General features: G+C 43.9%; 1 protein-coding gene across 1 annotated transcript; it reads left to right on the top strand.

Moving 5' to 3' along the window:
• Positions 1-642: 642 nt before the first annotated feature.
• Positions 643-12131, top strand: LOC115180743 (erythroid membrane-associated protein). The gene is made up of 8 exons (XM_029742923.1): positions 643-699; positions 1165-1312; positions 6032-6073; positions 6363-6389; positions 7342-7406; positions 7583-7693; positions 10499-10714; positions 11610-12131. Exons 2-8 carry the CDS (start codon positions 1300-1302, stop codon positions 11802-11804), a joined length of 669 nt encoding a protein of 222 aa, XP_029598783.1. The 5' UTR covers positions 643-699; positions 1165-1299; the 3' UTR covers positions 11805-12131.
• Positions 12132-13824: the final 1693 nt, after the last annotated feature.

Raw genomic sequence — 13824 nt, 5'->3', positions numbered from 1 at the left:
ATAACAGTGAGTTGACATTCTCCCTTTCTCTTCCTATTGGATCATTCTCCAGCTACTGTAAAAAGGTTGAATGTACGTAAAAAACCCTCCGTAGTCTACGTTGTTTTTAATATTATATGCCCACGGGAAGCAATTATAGTGCCTGTAATTTATTTATTATTTATTTATGTACGTATTTAGACATAGTCTTTTGTTTTGTTTACAATTTGATTCGGATTATTCCCTCTCTTTTCAGTGAATGTAATCTTGCTGATTGACAACGTTTGGCGTGTCCACGCTCAGCCATAATGCAGTTTACAGTAGGCCTAGCCCCGATATCAGTGAAATAGCTATGTTATATTTCATCATGGAAGCCATGCAATTACTGAGAACAATGTGGACTGCAAACAGGTTGACCAATGCGTTAGGTTTTGTTAAAATAGAGCCCTAAAACTCTAACGCGCGCTCTCACTCCCTTCCCCAGCTTCAGTGGAAACGTGAGACAGCAGGCGTTATGTGTGTGTTCAGTGCGTGGTGTGTGAGGTTGAGAGGTCGCAGGCTGAGCTCATGGAGGTGATTGAGATTAGTAAGCGGGTCGGCAGAGCACCAAGCGGACGCTGCGATTCGTCACAGCTGAACAGGAAGTGACTGAGCTCAGGAAGAGAAGCCCACCCCTTCTCCCAGCTGGCCCAATCAGACGACTACGTTCATTGTATCAAGTTGAGAGGATGGAGGGAGGGAAAACGGATACACTTTTAGAAGATAAGATGGTACGTATTCCAGATTAGACACGGTACGCTATGTTCCTACTGCAGTAATCATATAATCACCATGTCACCTACTGCAGTACATATAATCACCATGTCACCTACTGCAGTATCATATAATCACCATGTCACCTACTGCAGTATCATATAATCACCATGTCACCTACTGCAGTATCATATAATCACCATGTCACCTACTGCAGTATCATATAATCAACCATGTCACCTACTGCAGTATCATATAATCACCATGTCACCTACTGCAGTATCATATGATGTGGTTTGATTATATAAACACATTATATAACACATTATTCAGGTGTTGTGAAATCTGTCATGAATCTGCAATGTAGTCAGCCAGGAACGGTTATTTCCACTCAATGAAAAACATACACTCTTTGCTCGCCCCCACCCTCAGAGCTACCCTGCACTCTGCACCCCTCCACCAATCAGAGACTGGTCTGGGGTGTCGGTGAACCCTGACCTGGGAACGAGGCCCATCTATACTTCGCTGTCTGTCCTGGTCCAACGTTTCCAGGAACAGATCAGCAAGATGGTTCAGTTTGGTGAGTACTGCTCGCTCTCTCCATCTCTCTCTCTTTTTCTCTCCTCTCTTCCATACTCTCATCTCTCTCTCTTTTTCTCTCTCTCCTCTCTCATCTCTCCTCTCCCTCCTCTCTCCTCTCCTCTCTCTCTATCTCTCATCTTCTCTCTTTTTCTCTCCTCTCTCTCTCCTCTCTCTCTCTCCTCTCTCATCTTCTCTCTCTTTTTCTCTCCTCTCTCTCTCTCTCTCCTCTCTCCTCTTCTCTCTCTCTCTCTCATCTCTCTCTCTTTTTCTCTCCTCTCTCTCTTCTCTCTCTCTCTCATCTCTCTCTCTCTCTTCTCTCATCTCTCTCTCTTTTCTCTCCCTCTCATCACTCTCTCTCTTATCTCTCTCTCATCTCTCTCTCCACTCTTGTATCTCTCTCTCTCCTCTCTTTCACTTCTTTCTTTCTCTCCTCTCTTTCTCTTCTCTCTTTCTCTGTCGTATCTTTGGTATCATTAAAGTGAAGACTTATTTTATCACATCAATTCTCTGTAATTATTATTACGTGATTAAACTCATCATGTAAATGTAATTAACTAGGAAGTCGGGGCACCAAGGAAAATCTTCAGATTACAAGTTATCATTTTCCTAATATAACTTTTCAGATATTTTAATATCTGACCAATTAGTCTTCTAATTAATGAATCATTCTTTACCTCACGTTAGTCTCATTCCAAACGTCGAAAGTTGTTGGTTATCTGCACGAACCCAGTCTTCGCTATGAATCATCCATACATCAATTGTCTTAATCATTTATTTACTAACTAACTAAATAATCACAGAAATGCATAAACAAACAACAATATATGGTTACAAGGAAATGATAAGGGAAGTGGGTGTGGACTGAGAAGACACTACACAGTTGATAATTATGATTGAAATGCTAATCCTTTGCACATGAACGCTCACTCATTCGGGAATAATTGCAATCAATATACACTGCTCAAAAAAATAAAGGGAACACTTAAACAACACATCCTAGATCTGAATGAAATAAATAATCTTATTAAATACTTTTTTCTTTACATAGTTGAATGTGTGACAACAAAATCACACAAAAATAATCAATGGAAATCCAATTTATCAACCCATGGAGGTCTGGATTTGGAGTCACACTCAAAATTAAAGTGGAAAACCACACTACAGGCTGATCCAACTTTGATGTAATGTCCTTAAAACAAGTCAAAATGAGGCTCAGTAGTGTGTGTGGCCTCCACGTGCCTGTATGACCTCCCTACAACCCTGGGCATGCTCCTGATGAGGTGGCGGATAGTCTCCTGAGGGATCTCCTCCCAGACCTGGACTAAAGCATCCGCCAACTCCTGGACAGTCTGTGGCGCAACGTGGCGTTGGTGGATGGAGCGAGACATGATGTCCCAGATGTGCTCAATTGGATTCAGGTCTGGGGAATGGGCGGCCAGTCCATAGCATCAATGCCTTCCTCTTGCAGGAACTGCTGACACACTCCAGCCACATGAGGTCTAGCATTGTCTTGCATTAGGAGGAACCCAGGGCTAACCGCACCAGCATATGGTCTCACAAAGGGTCTGAGGATCTCATCTCGGTACCTAATGGCAGTCAGGCTACCTCTGGCGACCACATGGAGGGCTGTGTGGTCCCCCAAAGAATGCCACCCAACACCATGACTGACCCACCGCCAAACCGGTCATGCTGGAGGATGTTGCAGGCAGCAGAACGTTCTCCACGGCGTCTCCAGACTCTGTCACGTCTGTCACGTGCTCAGTGTGAACCTGCTTTCATCTGTGAAGAGCACAGGGCGCCAGTGGCGAATTTGCCAATCTTGGTGTTCTCTGGCAAATGCCAAACGTCCTGCACGGTGTTGGGCTGTAAGCCCAACCCCCACCTGTGGACGTCGGGCCCTCATACCACCCTCATGGAGTCTGTTTCTGACCGTTTGAGCAGACACATGCACATTTGTGGCCTGCTGGAGGTCATTTTGCAGGGCTCTGGCAGTGCTTCTCCTGCTCCTCCTTGCACAAAGGCGGAGGTAGCGGTCCTGCTACTGGGTTGTTGCCCTCCTACGGCCTCCTCCACGCTCCTCTGATGTACTGGCCTGTCTCCTGGTAGCCTCCATGCTCTGGACACTACGCTGACAGACACAGCAAACCTTCTTGCCACAGCTCGCATTGATGTGCCATCCTGGATGAGCTGCACTACCTGAGCCACTTTGTGGGTTGTAGACTCCGTCTCATGCTACCCTACTAGAGTGAAAGCACCGCCAGCATTCAAAAGTGACCAAACATCAGCCAGGAAGTATAGGAACTGGAGAAGTGGTCTGTGGTCCCCACCTGCAGAACCACCTCCTTTATTTGTTGGGTGTCTTGCTAATTGCCTATACTTTCCACCTGTTGTCTATTCCATTTGCACAACAGCATGTGAAATTTATTGTCAATCAGTGTTGCTTCCTAAGTGGACAGTTTGATTTCACAGAAGTGTGATTGACTTGGAGTTACATTGTGTTGTTTAAGTGTTCCCTTTATTTTTTTGAGCAGTGTATATATTTACGCTCAATGTGTCGTCATGATCTCTGTTAGAATGGTCCGTCTTCCTGTTGGAAAGTTCATCTGAACTTCTCTTTGCGTCCCTGGAGTCTTCGTGGTTAGAATGGATACTTCAGAGGACCCATTCAGAAATGTTCTTATAGAATAGATGTTTTCGGCGGTTTGTCGTCTTCGCATTCAGATCGACATAAATTGTAGCTGCCGATTAGTAATTAGTATCGAAGATTTGCTCTTATTCTGTCGGTATCGATAGTCTCAGAGTTGAACCATTTCCACCAGTGTAGCCAAGGCTCCACGTGGTTTGGTTAGGAATTCAACAACCGAGGAATGCATGGTCTCTACTCAAACCTTAGCCCTCTCGGTAATCGAGGATACGCTTGGTCTGAAGTGGGCTTCTCCAGGTGGGGGGTATATTCGGAACAGCAGAAAAGGCTGTCCCATTGCGCCAGATCAATGTCTGTGCTCAGGGGGCGGGCCAATGACTTAATCCCAATTCCCTTTCAAATTAAACCATCTTTCATTAAACAGTTTAAAATCACATTACATCATTTCACAAATAGTTTCATCTTTACTCATTCATTTTATACAATAATTAGATGCAAATCTCATAACGGAGACTCTTGTATAAACAGAGTTATGGTAATGTGGCTGTATTGTCTCTCATGAGGTCACAAACATTAGACAAAACGGACCGGGTCCGTAGCTGGATTCTCCACCGACCGTTTACACATTCTCCAAAACATGGATATTGTTCAGTTCTCAAGTTCTGTGATGGTAGTAGAAGTTCCTTTGTTCTACTGTGGACCTCTCTCTATACTGCCATGGCGGGGGGGGAAGAGAGTCTCCTCCAGGAATTTACGACCTGAGATAACAGAGCCTGGTGTAGGGGGAAAAGAGAGTGGTGCGAGAGAGTTGGTGCTTGCTATATCCAAAGAGGGCCACGTCATGACACTCTCCTCTCTTTTTCTCCTCTCTTTCTCTCCTCTTTTTCTCTCCTCTCCTCTTTCCTCCTCTTTCTCTTCCCCCTCTCCTCTCTCTTTCTTTCTCTCCTCTCTTTCTTATCCTCTATCTCTCTTTTGTAGAGAACCATTCACACACACCTGATACCTGTAGAGAAGCATTCACACACACCTGATACCTGTAGAGAACCAGAGAACCATTCACACACACCTGATACCTGTAGAGAACCATTCACACACACCTGATACCTGTAAAGAACCATTCACACACACCTGATACCTGTAGAGAACCATTCACACACACCTGATACCTGTAGAGAACCAGAGAACCATTCACACACACCTGATACCTGCAGAGAACCATTCACACACACCTGATACCTGTAGAGAACCAGAGAACCATTCACACACACCTGATACCTACAGAGAACCATTCACACTGACCTGATACCTGTAGAGAAGCAGAGAACCATTCACACACACCTGATACCTGTAGAGAACCATTCACACACACCTGATACCTGCAGAGAACCATTCACACACACCTGATACCTGTAGAGAACCATTCACACACACCTGATACCTGTAGAGAACCAGAGAACCATTCACACTCACCTGATACCTGTAGAGAACCATTCACACAGACCTGATACCTGTAGAGAACCATTCACACACACCTGATACCTGTAGAGAACCATTCACACACACCTGATACCTGTAGAGAACCATTCACACACACCTGATACCTGTAGAGAACCAGAGAACCATTCACACTGACCTGATACCTGTAGAGAACCAGAGAACCATTCACACACACCTGATACCTGTAGAGAAGCAGAGAACCATTCACACACACCTGATACCTGCAGAGAACCATTCACACACACCTGATACCTGTAGAGAAGCAGAGAACCATTCACACACACCTGATACCTGTAGAGAACCACCTGATACCTGTAGAGAAGCAGAGAACCATTCACACACACCTGATACCTGTAGAGAACCAGAGAACCATTCACACTGACCTGATACCTGTAGAGAAGCAGAGAACCATTCACACAGGAATCATGCTTCGGTCTTCAGGTGGCTTTTATTTGTTCCATGATTTGTTTACCTCCTACCCCTTTCAGATCTATGAAATAGCTGTTATTAAAATGCAGGTCAATTCGTGGGATATTACTCACCTGTTTGAGCTGTTTACCTGTGTTTTCTTTACAGGCGTACAACTTCCACTAGAATCATCTCCAATACCACAGCCCAGTGAGTATCTACAGATCAAATCAAATGGTATTTGTCACATGCTCCGAATACAACAGGTGTAGGTAGACTTTACAGTGAAATGCTTCCTTACAAGCCCTTAACCAATAATGAGGTTTTAAGAAAATATTATTTTTTTTAAAAGTAGGAGATAAGAATAACAAATAATTAAAGAGCAGCAGTAAATAACAATAACATAGATTATAAGTATATGAGATAAAGATTACAATTGAATAATGTAATTCTAATATTGATGTTTATTAATTTGGTTTCTTCTGTTCCTTTATTCAAGAGGTGAAGAGTGTACAAGAGTATGCAGGTATGTAGAGATAGATAGGTCATCACAAAGGTATACTTTAAAAAGTTACTCATCATTGTATTCCCATTTATCTCTCCTCTCTCCACCCCTCTCTCAATCCCTCCCTCTTTTCCTCTCTGTCCTCCCTCTCTCAATCCCTCCCTTTTCTCCTCTCTTCTCCCTCTCAGGGCTCCGCTCTCAATCCTCCCTCTTCCTCCTCTGTCCTCCCTCTCTCCTAACCGTCGCTCAATCCCTCCCTCTTCTCCTCTGTCCTCCCTCCTCCTCTAACCTCTCTCAATCCCTCCCTCTTCTCCTCTCTGTCCTCCCTCTCTCCACCCCTCTCTCAATCCCTCCCCTCTTCTCCTCTGTCCTCCCTCTCTCCTAACCTCTCTCAATCCCTCCTCTTCTCCTCTCTGTCCTCCCTCTCTCCTAACCTCTCTCAATCCCTCCCTCTTCTCCTCTGTCCTCCCTCTCTCCTAACCTCTCTCAATCTCTCCCTCTTCTCCTCTGTCCTCCCTCTCTCCTAACCTCTCTCAATCCCTCCCTCTTCTCCTCTGTCCTCCCTCTCTCCTAACCTCTCTCAATTCCCTCCCTCTTCTCCTCTGTCCTCACTCTCTCCTACCTCTCTCAATCCCTCCATCGCCATAGACTTTTTTTCCCTATTGTGTTACTGACTGTACGCTTGTTAATTCCATGTGTTACTCTGTGTTGTTGTATGTGTCGCACTGCTTTGCTTTATCTTGGCCAGGTCGCAGTTGTAAATGAGAACTTGTTCTCAACTAGTCTACCTGGTTAAATAAAGGTGAAATTAAAATCTCTTCTCCTCTCTGTCCTCCCTCTTTCCACCCCTCTCTCCACTCCTCCATCTCTTCTCCTCTCTGTCCTCCTGCTCTCTGCCTCCCTCTCTCCACTCCTCCATCTCTTCTCCTCTCGTTCCTCCCTCTCTCCATTTCTATTCCTCTCCCTCCTTCAGTGGACGTGACTATGGACTCAAGCACCGCCCACCCCAGGCTCATCCTCTCAGATAACGGGAAAATGGTTAGTTATATGTCACATATTTCAATTAGATGTTACTTTGGGGGGGGGGGGGGGTGTTACTCCTACACCTTGATCAAACTGCCCTAATGATCAAGGTGTAGGAGTAACCTCATGATAATTCTAGTGACTCACTCAAATAATGTTGTGAAAAGCATTGACCTGCTCACTGTCTATAGGTCAAATGTGGAGACTGTCACCAGCCGGTACCTCATAACCCTGAGAGGTTTGACCGTGTCGTGTGTGTTCTGGGTCGAGAAGGGTTCTCCTCAGGTCAACACTATTGGGAGGTAGGGTTAAACATTTTCTTAAACATTGTGTTGATCCTGGATCATCATTTAGCAGTGTTGATCCTGGATCATCATTTAGCAGTGTTGATCCTGGATCATCATTTAGCCGTGTTGATCCTGGATCATCATTTAGCCGTGTTGATCCTGGATCCTCATTTAGCCGTGTTGGTCCTGGATCATCATTTAGCAGTGTTGATCCTGGATCATCATTTAGCTGTTGGTCCTGGATCATCATTTAGCTGTTGGTCCTGGATCCTCATTTAGCTGTCAATCCTGGATCATCATTTAGCTGTTGGTCCTGGATCATCATTTAGCTGTTAATCCTGGATCATCATTTAGCAGTGTTGATCCTGGATCATCATTTAGCCGTGTTGATCCTGGCTCATCATTTAGCCGTGTTGATCCTGGATCATCATTTAGCAGTGTTGGTCCTGGATCCTCATTGAGCCGTGTTGGTCCTGGATCCTCATTGAGCCGTGTTGGTCCTGGATCATCATTTAGCCGTGTTGATCCTGGATCATCATTTAGCCGTGTTGATCCTGGATCATCATTTAGCAGTGTTGATCCTGGATCATCATTTAGCTGTTGGTCCTGGATCATCATTTAGCTGTTGATCCTGGATCATCATTTAGCAGTGTTGATCCTGGATCATCATTTAGCAGTGTTGATCCTGGATCATCATTTAAGTGTTGATCTTGGATCCTCATTTAGCAGTGTTAATCCTGGATCCTCATTTAACTGTGTTGATCCTGGATCCTCATTTAGCAGTGTTAATCCTGGATCCTCATTTAACTGTGTTGATCCTGGATCCTCATTTAGCAGTGTTAATCCTGGATCCTCATTTAACTGTGTTGATCCTGGATCCTCATTTAGCAGTGTTGATCCTGGATCCTCATTTAACTGTGTTGATCCTGGATCCTCATTTAGCAGTGTTAATCTGGATCCTCATTTAACTGTGTTGATCCTGGATCCTCATTTAGCAGTGTTATCCTGGATCCTCATTTAACTGTGTTGATCCTGGATCCTCATTTAACTGTGTTGGTCCTGGATCATCATTTAGCAGTGTTGATCCTGGATCATCATTTAGCTGTGTTGATCCTGGATCCTCATTTAACTGTGTTGATCCTGGATCCTCATTTAGCAGTGTTGGTCCTGGATCCTCATTTAACTGTGTTGATCCTGGATCCTCATTTAACTGTGTTGGTCCTGGATCATCATTTAGCTGTTGGTCCTGGATCATCATTTAGCAGTGTTGATCCTGGATCATCATTTAGCTGTTGGTCCTGGATCATCATTTAGCAGTGTTGGTCCTGGATCATCATTTAGCAAAAAACTATAACGTAATCCTTCTAACCCCCTCCCCCCCCCCCAAAAAAAAAGATTTAGATGCACTATTGTAATGTGGTTGTTCCACTGGATATCATAAGGTGAATGCACCGATTTGTAAGTCGCTCTGGATAAGAGCGTCTGCTAAATGACTTAAATGTAAATGTAAATGTAGCAGTGTTGGTCCTGGATCATCATTTAGCAGTGTTGATCCTGGATCATCATTTAGCAGTGTTGATCCTGGATCATCATTTAGCCGTGTTGATCCTGGATCCTCATTTAGCAGTGTTGATCCTGGATCATCATTTAGCTGTTGGTCCTGGATCATCATTTAGCAGTGTTGATCCTGGATCATCATTTAGCTGTGTTGATCCTGGATCCTCATTTAACTGTGTTGATCCTGGATCCTCATTTAGCCGTGTTGGTCCTGGATCCTCATTTAGCAGTGTTGATCCTGGATCCTCATTTAGCAGTGTTGGTCCTGGATCATCATTTAGCAGTTTAAAATCTTTCAATTTTACCTTTAAGTTTCTCCGTTATGTCTATTCTTGTTCTATTTTAGGATAGAATAGGGCAGGATTTTATTTGTAAAGCTTTTTTTAATAATACTCTTAACTAAATGTCAACTCGCCGATTCTGGAGAGTTTTGTTATAATTCGTTTTATCAAGGTAATTTGCTTATAAATCACCTTCTCTTAAGCCAATTCAATTCACAACAGTTTTGTCTGAGAGCCCTGCTTGCCAGCTCGCATTGAATGTGTCTCGGAAGACTCTGCAGTATTGAGATACATGTTCACAGCCATTGAATTCATCTTGGAAGACCCTGGGGTATTGGGTTACATATAAGCAGCCATTGGCCCTACACTTTCATTCTCTGGTCAGACTGTCAATTTGTGACGGAAGGACACTTCACAGACTCACAAGCAGCATAGTGCTGGAAAGCTAAGAAGGTTGTTCTATGACAAACAGAAATGGTTTGATATCAAGTTTAATGTCCTGTACGAGTTCAGGAAGACAGGCTAGAGCCCTGTCCTGTACGAGTTCAGGGAGACAGGCTAGAGCCCTGTCCTGTACGAGTTCAGGGAGACAGGCTAGAGCCCTGTCCTGTACGAGTTCAGGGAGACAGGCTAGAGCCCTGTCCTGTACGAGTTCAGGGAGACAGGCTAGAGCCCTGTCTGATGATCAGAAGGGTGGGGGCAGAAGTTTTCATCAAGAGAGAGCTTTAGAAAATAGATCAATTTTCTCAAACACTAAACATACAAGTATGTATTTTACAGTTATAAGGAAGGTAAAATCTTATAGTTAGTAATTTTAAAATTTGATTGCCACTATATTTAGAAAGCATATCAATCCGTTCAATCCCTGTTCATCCACTTTTGTTGAATAGGAACTACACCGTATATAATATTCCATATTTTCATCATATTTGTACTATGGACATGAGCTTGTATCCTCAAAAGTGAGTACACCTTTTCACAGGTGGAGGTGGGCGGGAAGACTGACTGGGATCTGGGCGTGGCCAGCCGCTCCATCAACAGGAAGGGGAAGATAACGGTATCCCCTAGCAACGGCTACTGGTTCCTCAGCCTCAGAGATAAACACAACTATGCGTTCCGGACAGATCCCACCACCGAGCTGCTTCTCAACCTCAGACCACAGAAGATCGGGGTGTATGTGGATTATGAGAAAGGGCAGGTAGGATGTCACACATTCGTACTCGTCAGTTTTTTGTTGTTGCAAAAACTCCAAGGTTTTCCAGAAAATCCCAGTTGAAGACTCCCGGAATCAAGAGGGAATGAGGAGGAAATCCAGGATTTCTGAAATACTTGGAAATTGTGCAACCCTCCTTGACTACACACACACACACACACACACACACACACCTCTTTCTTCTCTCCCTGTCTATCTTACTATATAACGTGGACTAACTTCCCCTCCCTCTCCCCTGTTCAGGTATCGTTCTACAACGTGGACTAACTTCCCCTCCCTCTCCCCTGTTCAGGTATCGTTCTACAACGTGGACTAACTTCCCCTCCCTCTCCCCTGTTCAGGTATCGTTCTACAACGTGGACTAACTTCCCCTCCCTCTCCCCTGTTCAGGTATCGTTCTACAACGTGGACTAACTTCCCCTCCCTCTCCCCTGTTTAGGTATCGTTCTACAACGTGGACTAACTTCTCCTTCCTCTCCCCTGTTCAGGTATCGTTCTACAACGTGGACTAACTTCTCCTCCCTCTCCCCTGTTCAGGTATCGTTCTACAACGTGGACTAACTTCCCCTCCCTCTCCCCTGTTCAGGTATCGTTCTACAACGTGGACTAACTTCCCCTCCCTCTCCCCTGTTTAGGTATCGTTCTATAACGTGGACTAACTTCCCCTCCCTCTCCCTTGTTCAGGTATCGTTCTACAACGTGGACTAACTTCCCCTCCCTCTCCCCTGTTCAGGTATCGTTCTACAACGTGGACTAACTTCCCCTCCCTCTCCCCTGTTTAGGTATCGTTCTACAACGTGGACTAACTTCCCCTTCCTCTCCCCTGTTTAGGTATCGTTCTACAACGTGGACTAACTTCTCCTTCCTCTCCCCTGTTCAGGTATCGTTCTACAACGTGGACGCTAAGCTCCACATCTACACCTTCCTGGCGTCCTTCTGTGAGTCTGTGTTCCCGTTCTTCAGTCCCTGCACCAACAAGTCAGGCAAGAACGACGGCGCCCTCGTCATCACGCCAGTGCTGCTCATGGACACCCATCCACTACAGCCCGATGATTGTGATGAAGTGAACATCTGAGGCCCTGACTCTAACCCACTAATATAGAAAATGTTTTTTTTTTGCCTGATTTAGATATGTTTCTGTTTATAATTTCCGACGTTAGATACATGCAGCTTATCTTCTTTGTATTGTCGTTATGTTTCCCCTAGAACACTAAATAAATCATTGCTCACCAGAATAATGTCATATATCGATAGAATGAATGATTAAGATTTCAGTTTGTCTTGGATCCATATTTTATGTGGTTGAATTACTATCAGCTTTTATGACGCTAATTAAGCATCTCTATAGAAGGTATCTAACTGAACTCTCAAGATGCTGAAATAAATAAATCTTATTTCTCCACTCCTGTTCCCCGAGTCAACATTTAGCCTACATTTGGTGAATAATTTTACTGCAAGAAATGCTTAATTCTGCAGGAGTTATTATTAAGGCTATGTGAGAGGTTATAGACCTACAGTCAATGTCCAGATTTAATTTTCCATTTAACCCATCTGAACAGTAGGCTACAGTTCCCTTGACCCGTCACAGTCCCCTTCTTGTGACTGTTGAATTTGTACAGCGCCTCACAATCATCACATCACATCACAACACATCCAGCACTGCTATCATCCTCTTTTACCACTTCACCAAATCTTTCCCAAACATTACTTTTCTGGTCCTCCCTTCTCTTTATTTTCAATTCTCCTTTCACACCTTTTTCTCTTATTGAATTAAACTTTTGACATTATCGATCATAGCTTGCTGCTGGAAAAACGTATGTGTTATGGCTTTACACCTCCTGCTATATTGTGGATAAAGAGTTACCTGTCTAACAGAACACAGAGAGTGTTCTATAATGGAAGCCTCTCCAACATAATCCAGGTAGAATCAGGAATTCCCCAGGGCAGCTGTCTAGGCCCCTTACTTTTTTCAAGCTTTACTAATGACATGCCACTGGCTTTGGGTAAAGCTAGTGTGTCTATGTATGTGGATGACTCAACACTGTACACGTCAGCTACTACAGCTAGTGAAATCACTGCAACACTTAACAAAGAGCTGCAGTTAGTTTAAAAATGGGTGGCAAGGAATAAGTTAAAAATAAAAGCATTTTCTTTGGGACAAAACACTCACTAAACCTCAACTAAATCTTGTAATAAATAATGTGGAAATTGAGCAAGTTGAGGTGATTCATCTGCTTGGAGTAACCCCGGATTGTAAACTGTCATGGTCAAAACATATTGATACAACAGTAGCTAAGATGGGGAGAAGTCTGCCCATAATAAAGCGTTGCTCTACCTTCTTAACAGCACTATCAACAAGGCAGGTCCTACAGGCCCTAGTTTTGTCCCATCTGGACTACTGTTCAGTAGTGTGGTCAGATGCCACAAAGAGAGACCTCTGAATATTACAATTGGCTCAGAACAGGGCAGCACGGCTGGCGCTTAAATGTACACAGAGAGCTAGCATTAATGACATGCATGTCAATCTCTTATAGCTCAAAGTGGAGGAGAGACTGACTTCATCACTACTTGATTTTGTGAGAGGTATTGACATGCTGAATGCACTGAGCTGTTTGTCTAAACTCCTACAACACAGTTCGGAGAGCCATGCACACCCCACAAGACATGCCACCAGAGGTCTCTGCGCAGTCCCCAAGTCCAGAACAGACTATGGGAGGAGCACAGTACTGAATAGAGCCATGACTACATGGAACTCTATTCCACATCGGGTAACTGATGCAAGCAGTAGAATCAGATTTTAAAAAAACAGATAAAAATACACCTTATGGAACAACAGGGACTGTGAAGAAACACACACAGGCACACATTCAGTGCCTTGCAAATGTATTCATTCCCCTTGGCGTTTTCCTATTTTGTTGCATTACAACCTGTAATTTAAATGGATTTTTATTTGGATTTCATGTAATGGACAAACACAAAATAGTCCAAATTGGTGAAGTGAAATTAAAAAAATAATTTGTTTCAATAAATATATTTTTTTTAAACTGAAAAGTGGTGCGTACATATGTATTCACCCTCTTTGCTATGAAGCCCCT

This window comes from Salmo trutta, unplaced genomic scaffold, assembly GCF_901001165.1.
Source record: "Salmo trutta unplaced genomic scaffold, fSalTru1.1, whole genome shotgun sequence".
NCBI classification, from domain to species: domain Eukaryota; kingdom Metazoa; phylum Chordata; class Actinopteri; order Salmoniformes; family Salmonidae; genus Salmo; species Salmo trutta.
The sequence above is the reverse complement of the archived record's forward strand: the minus strand, read 5'-3'. Positions and strand labels throughout refer to the sequence as shown.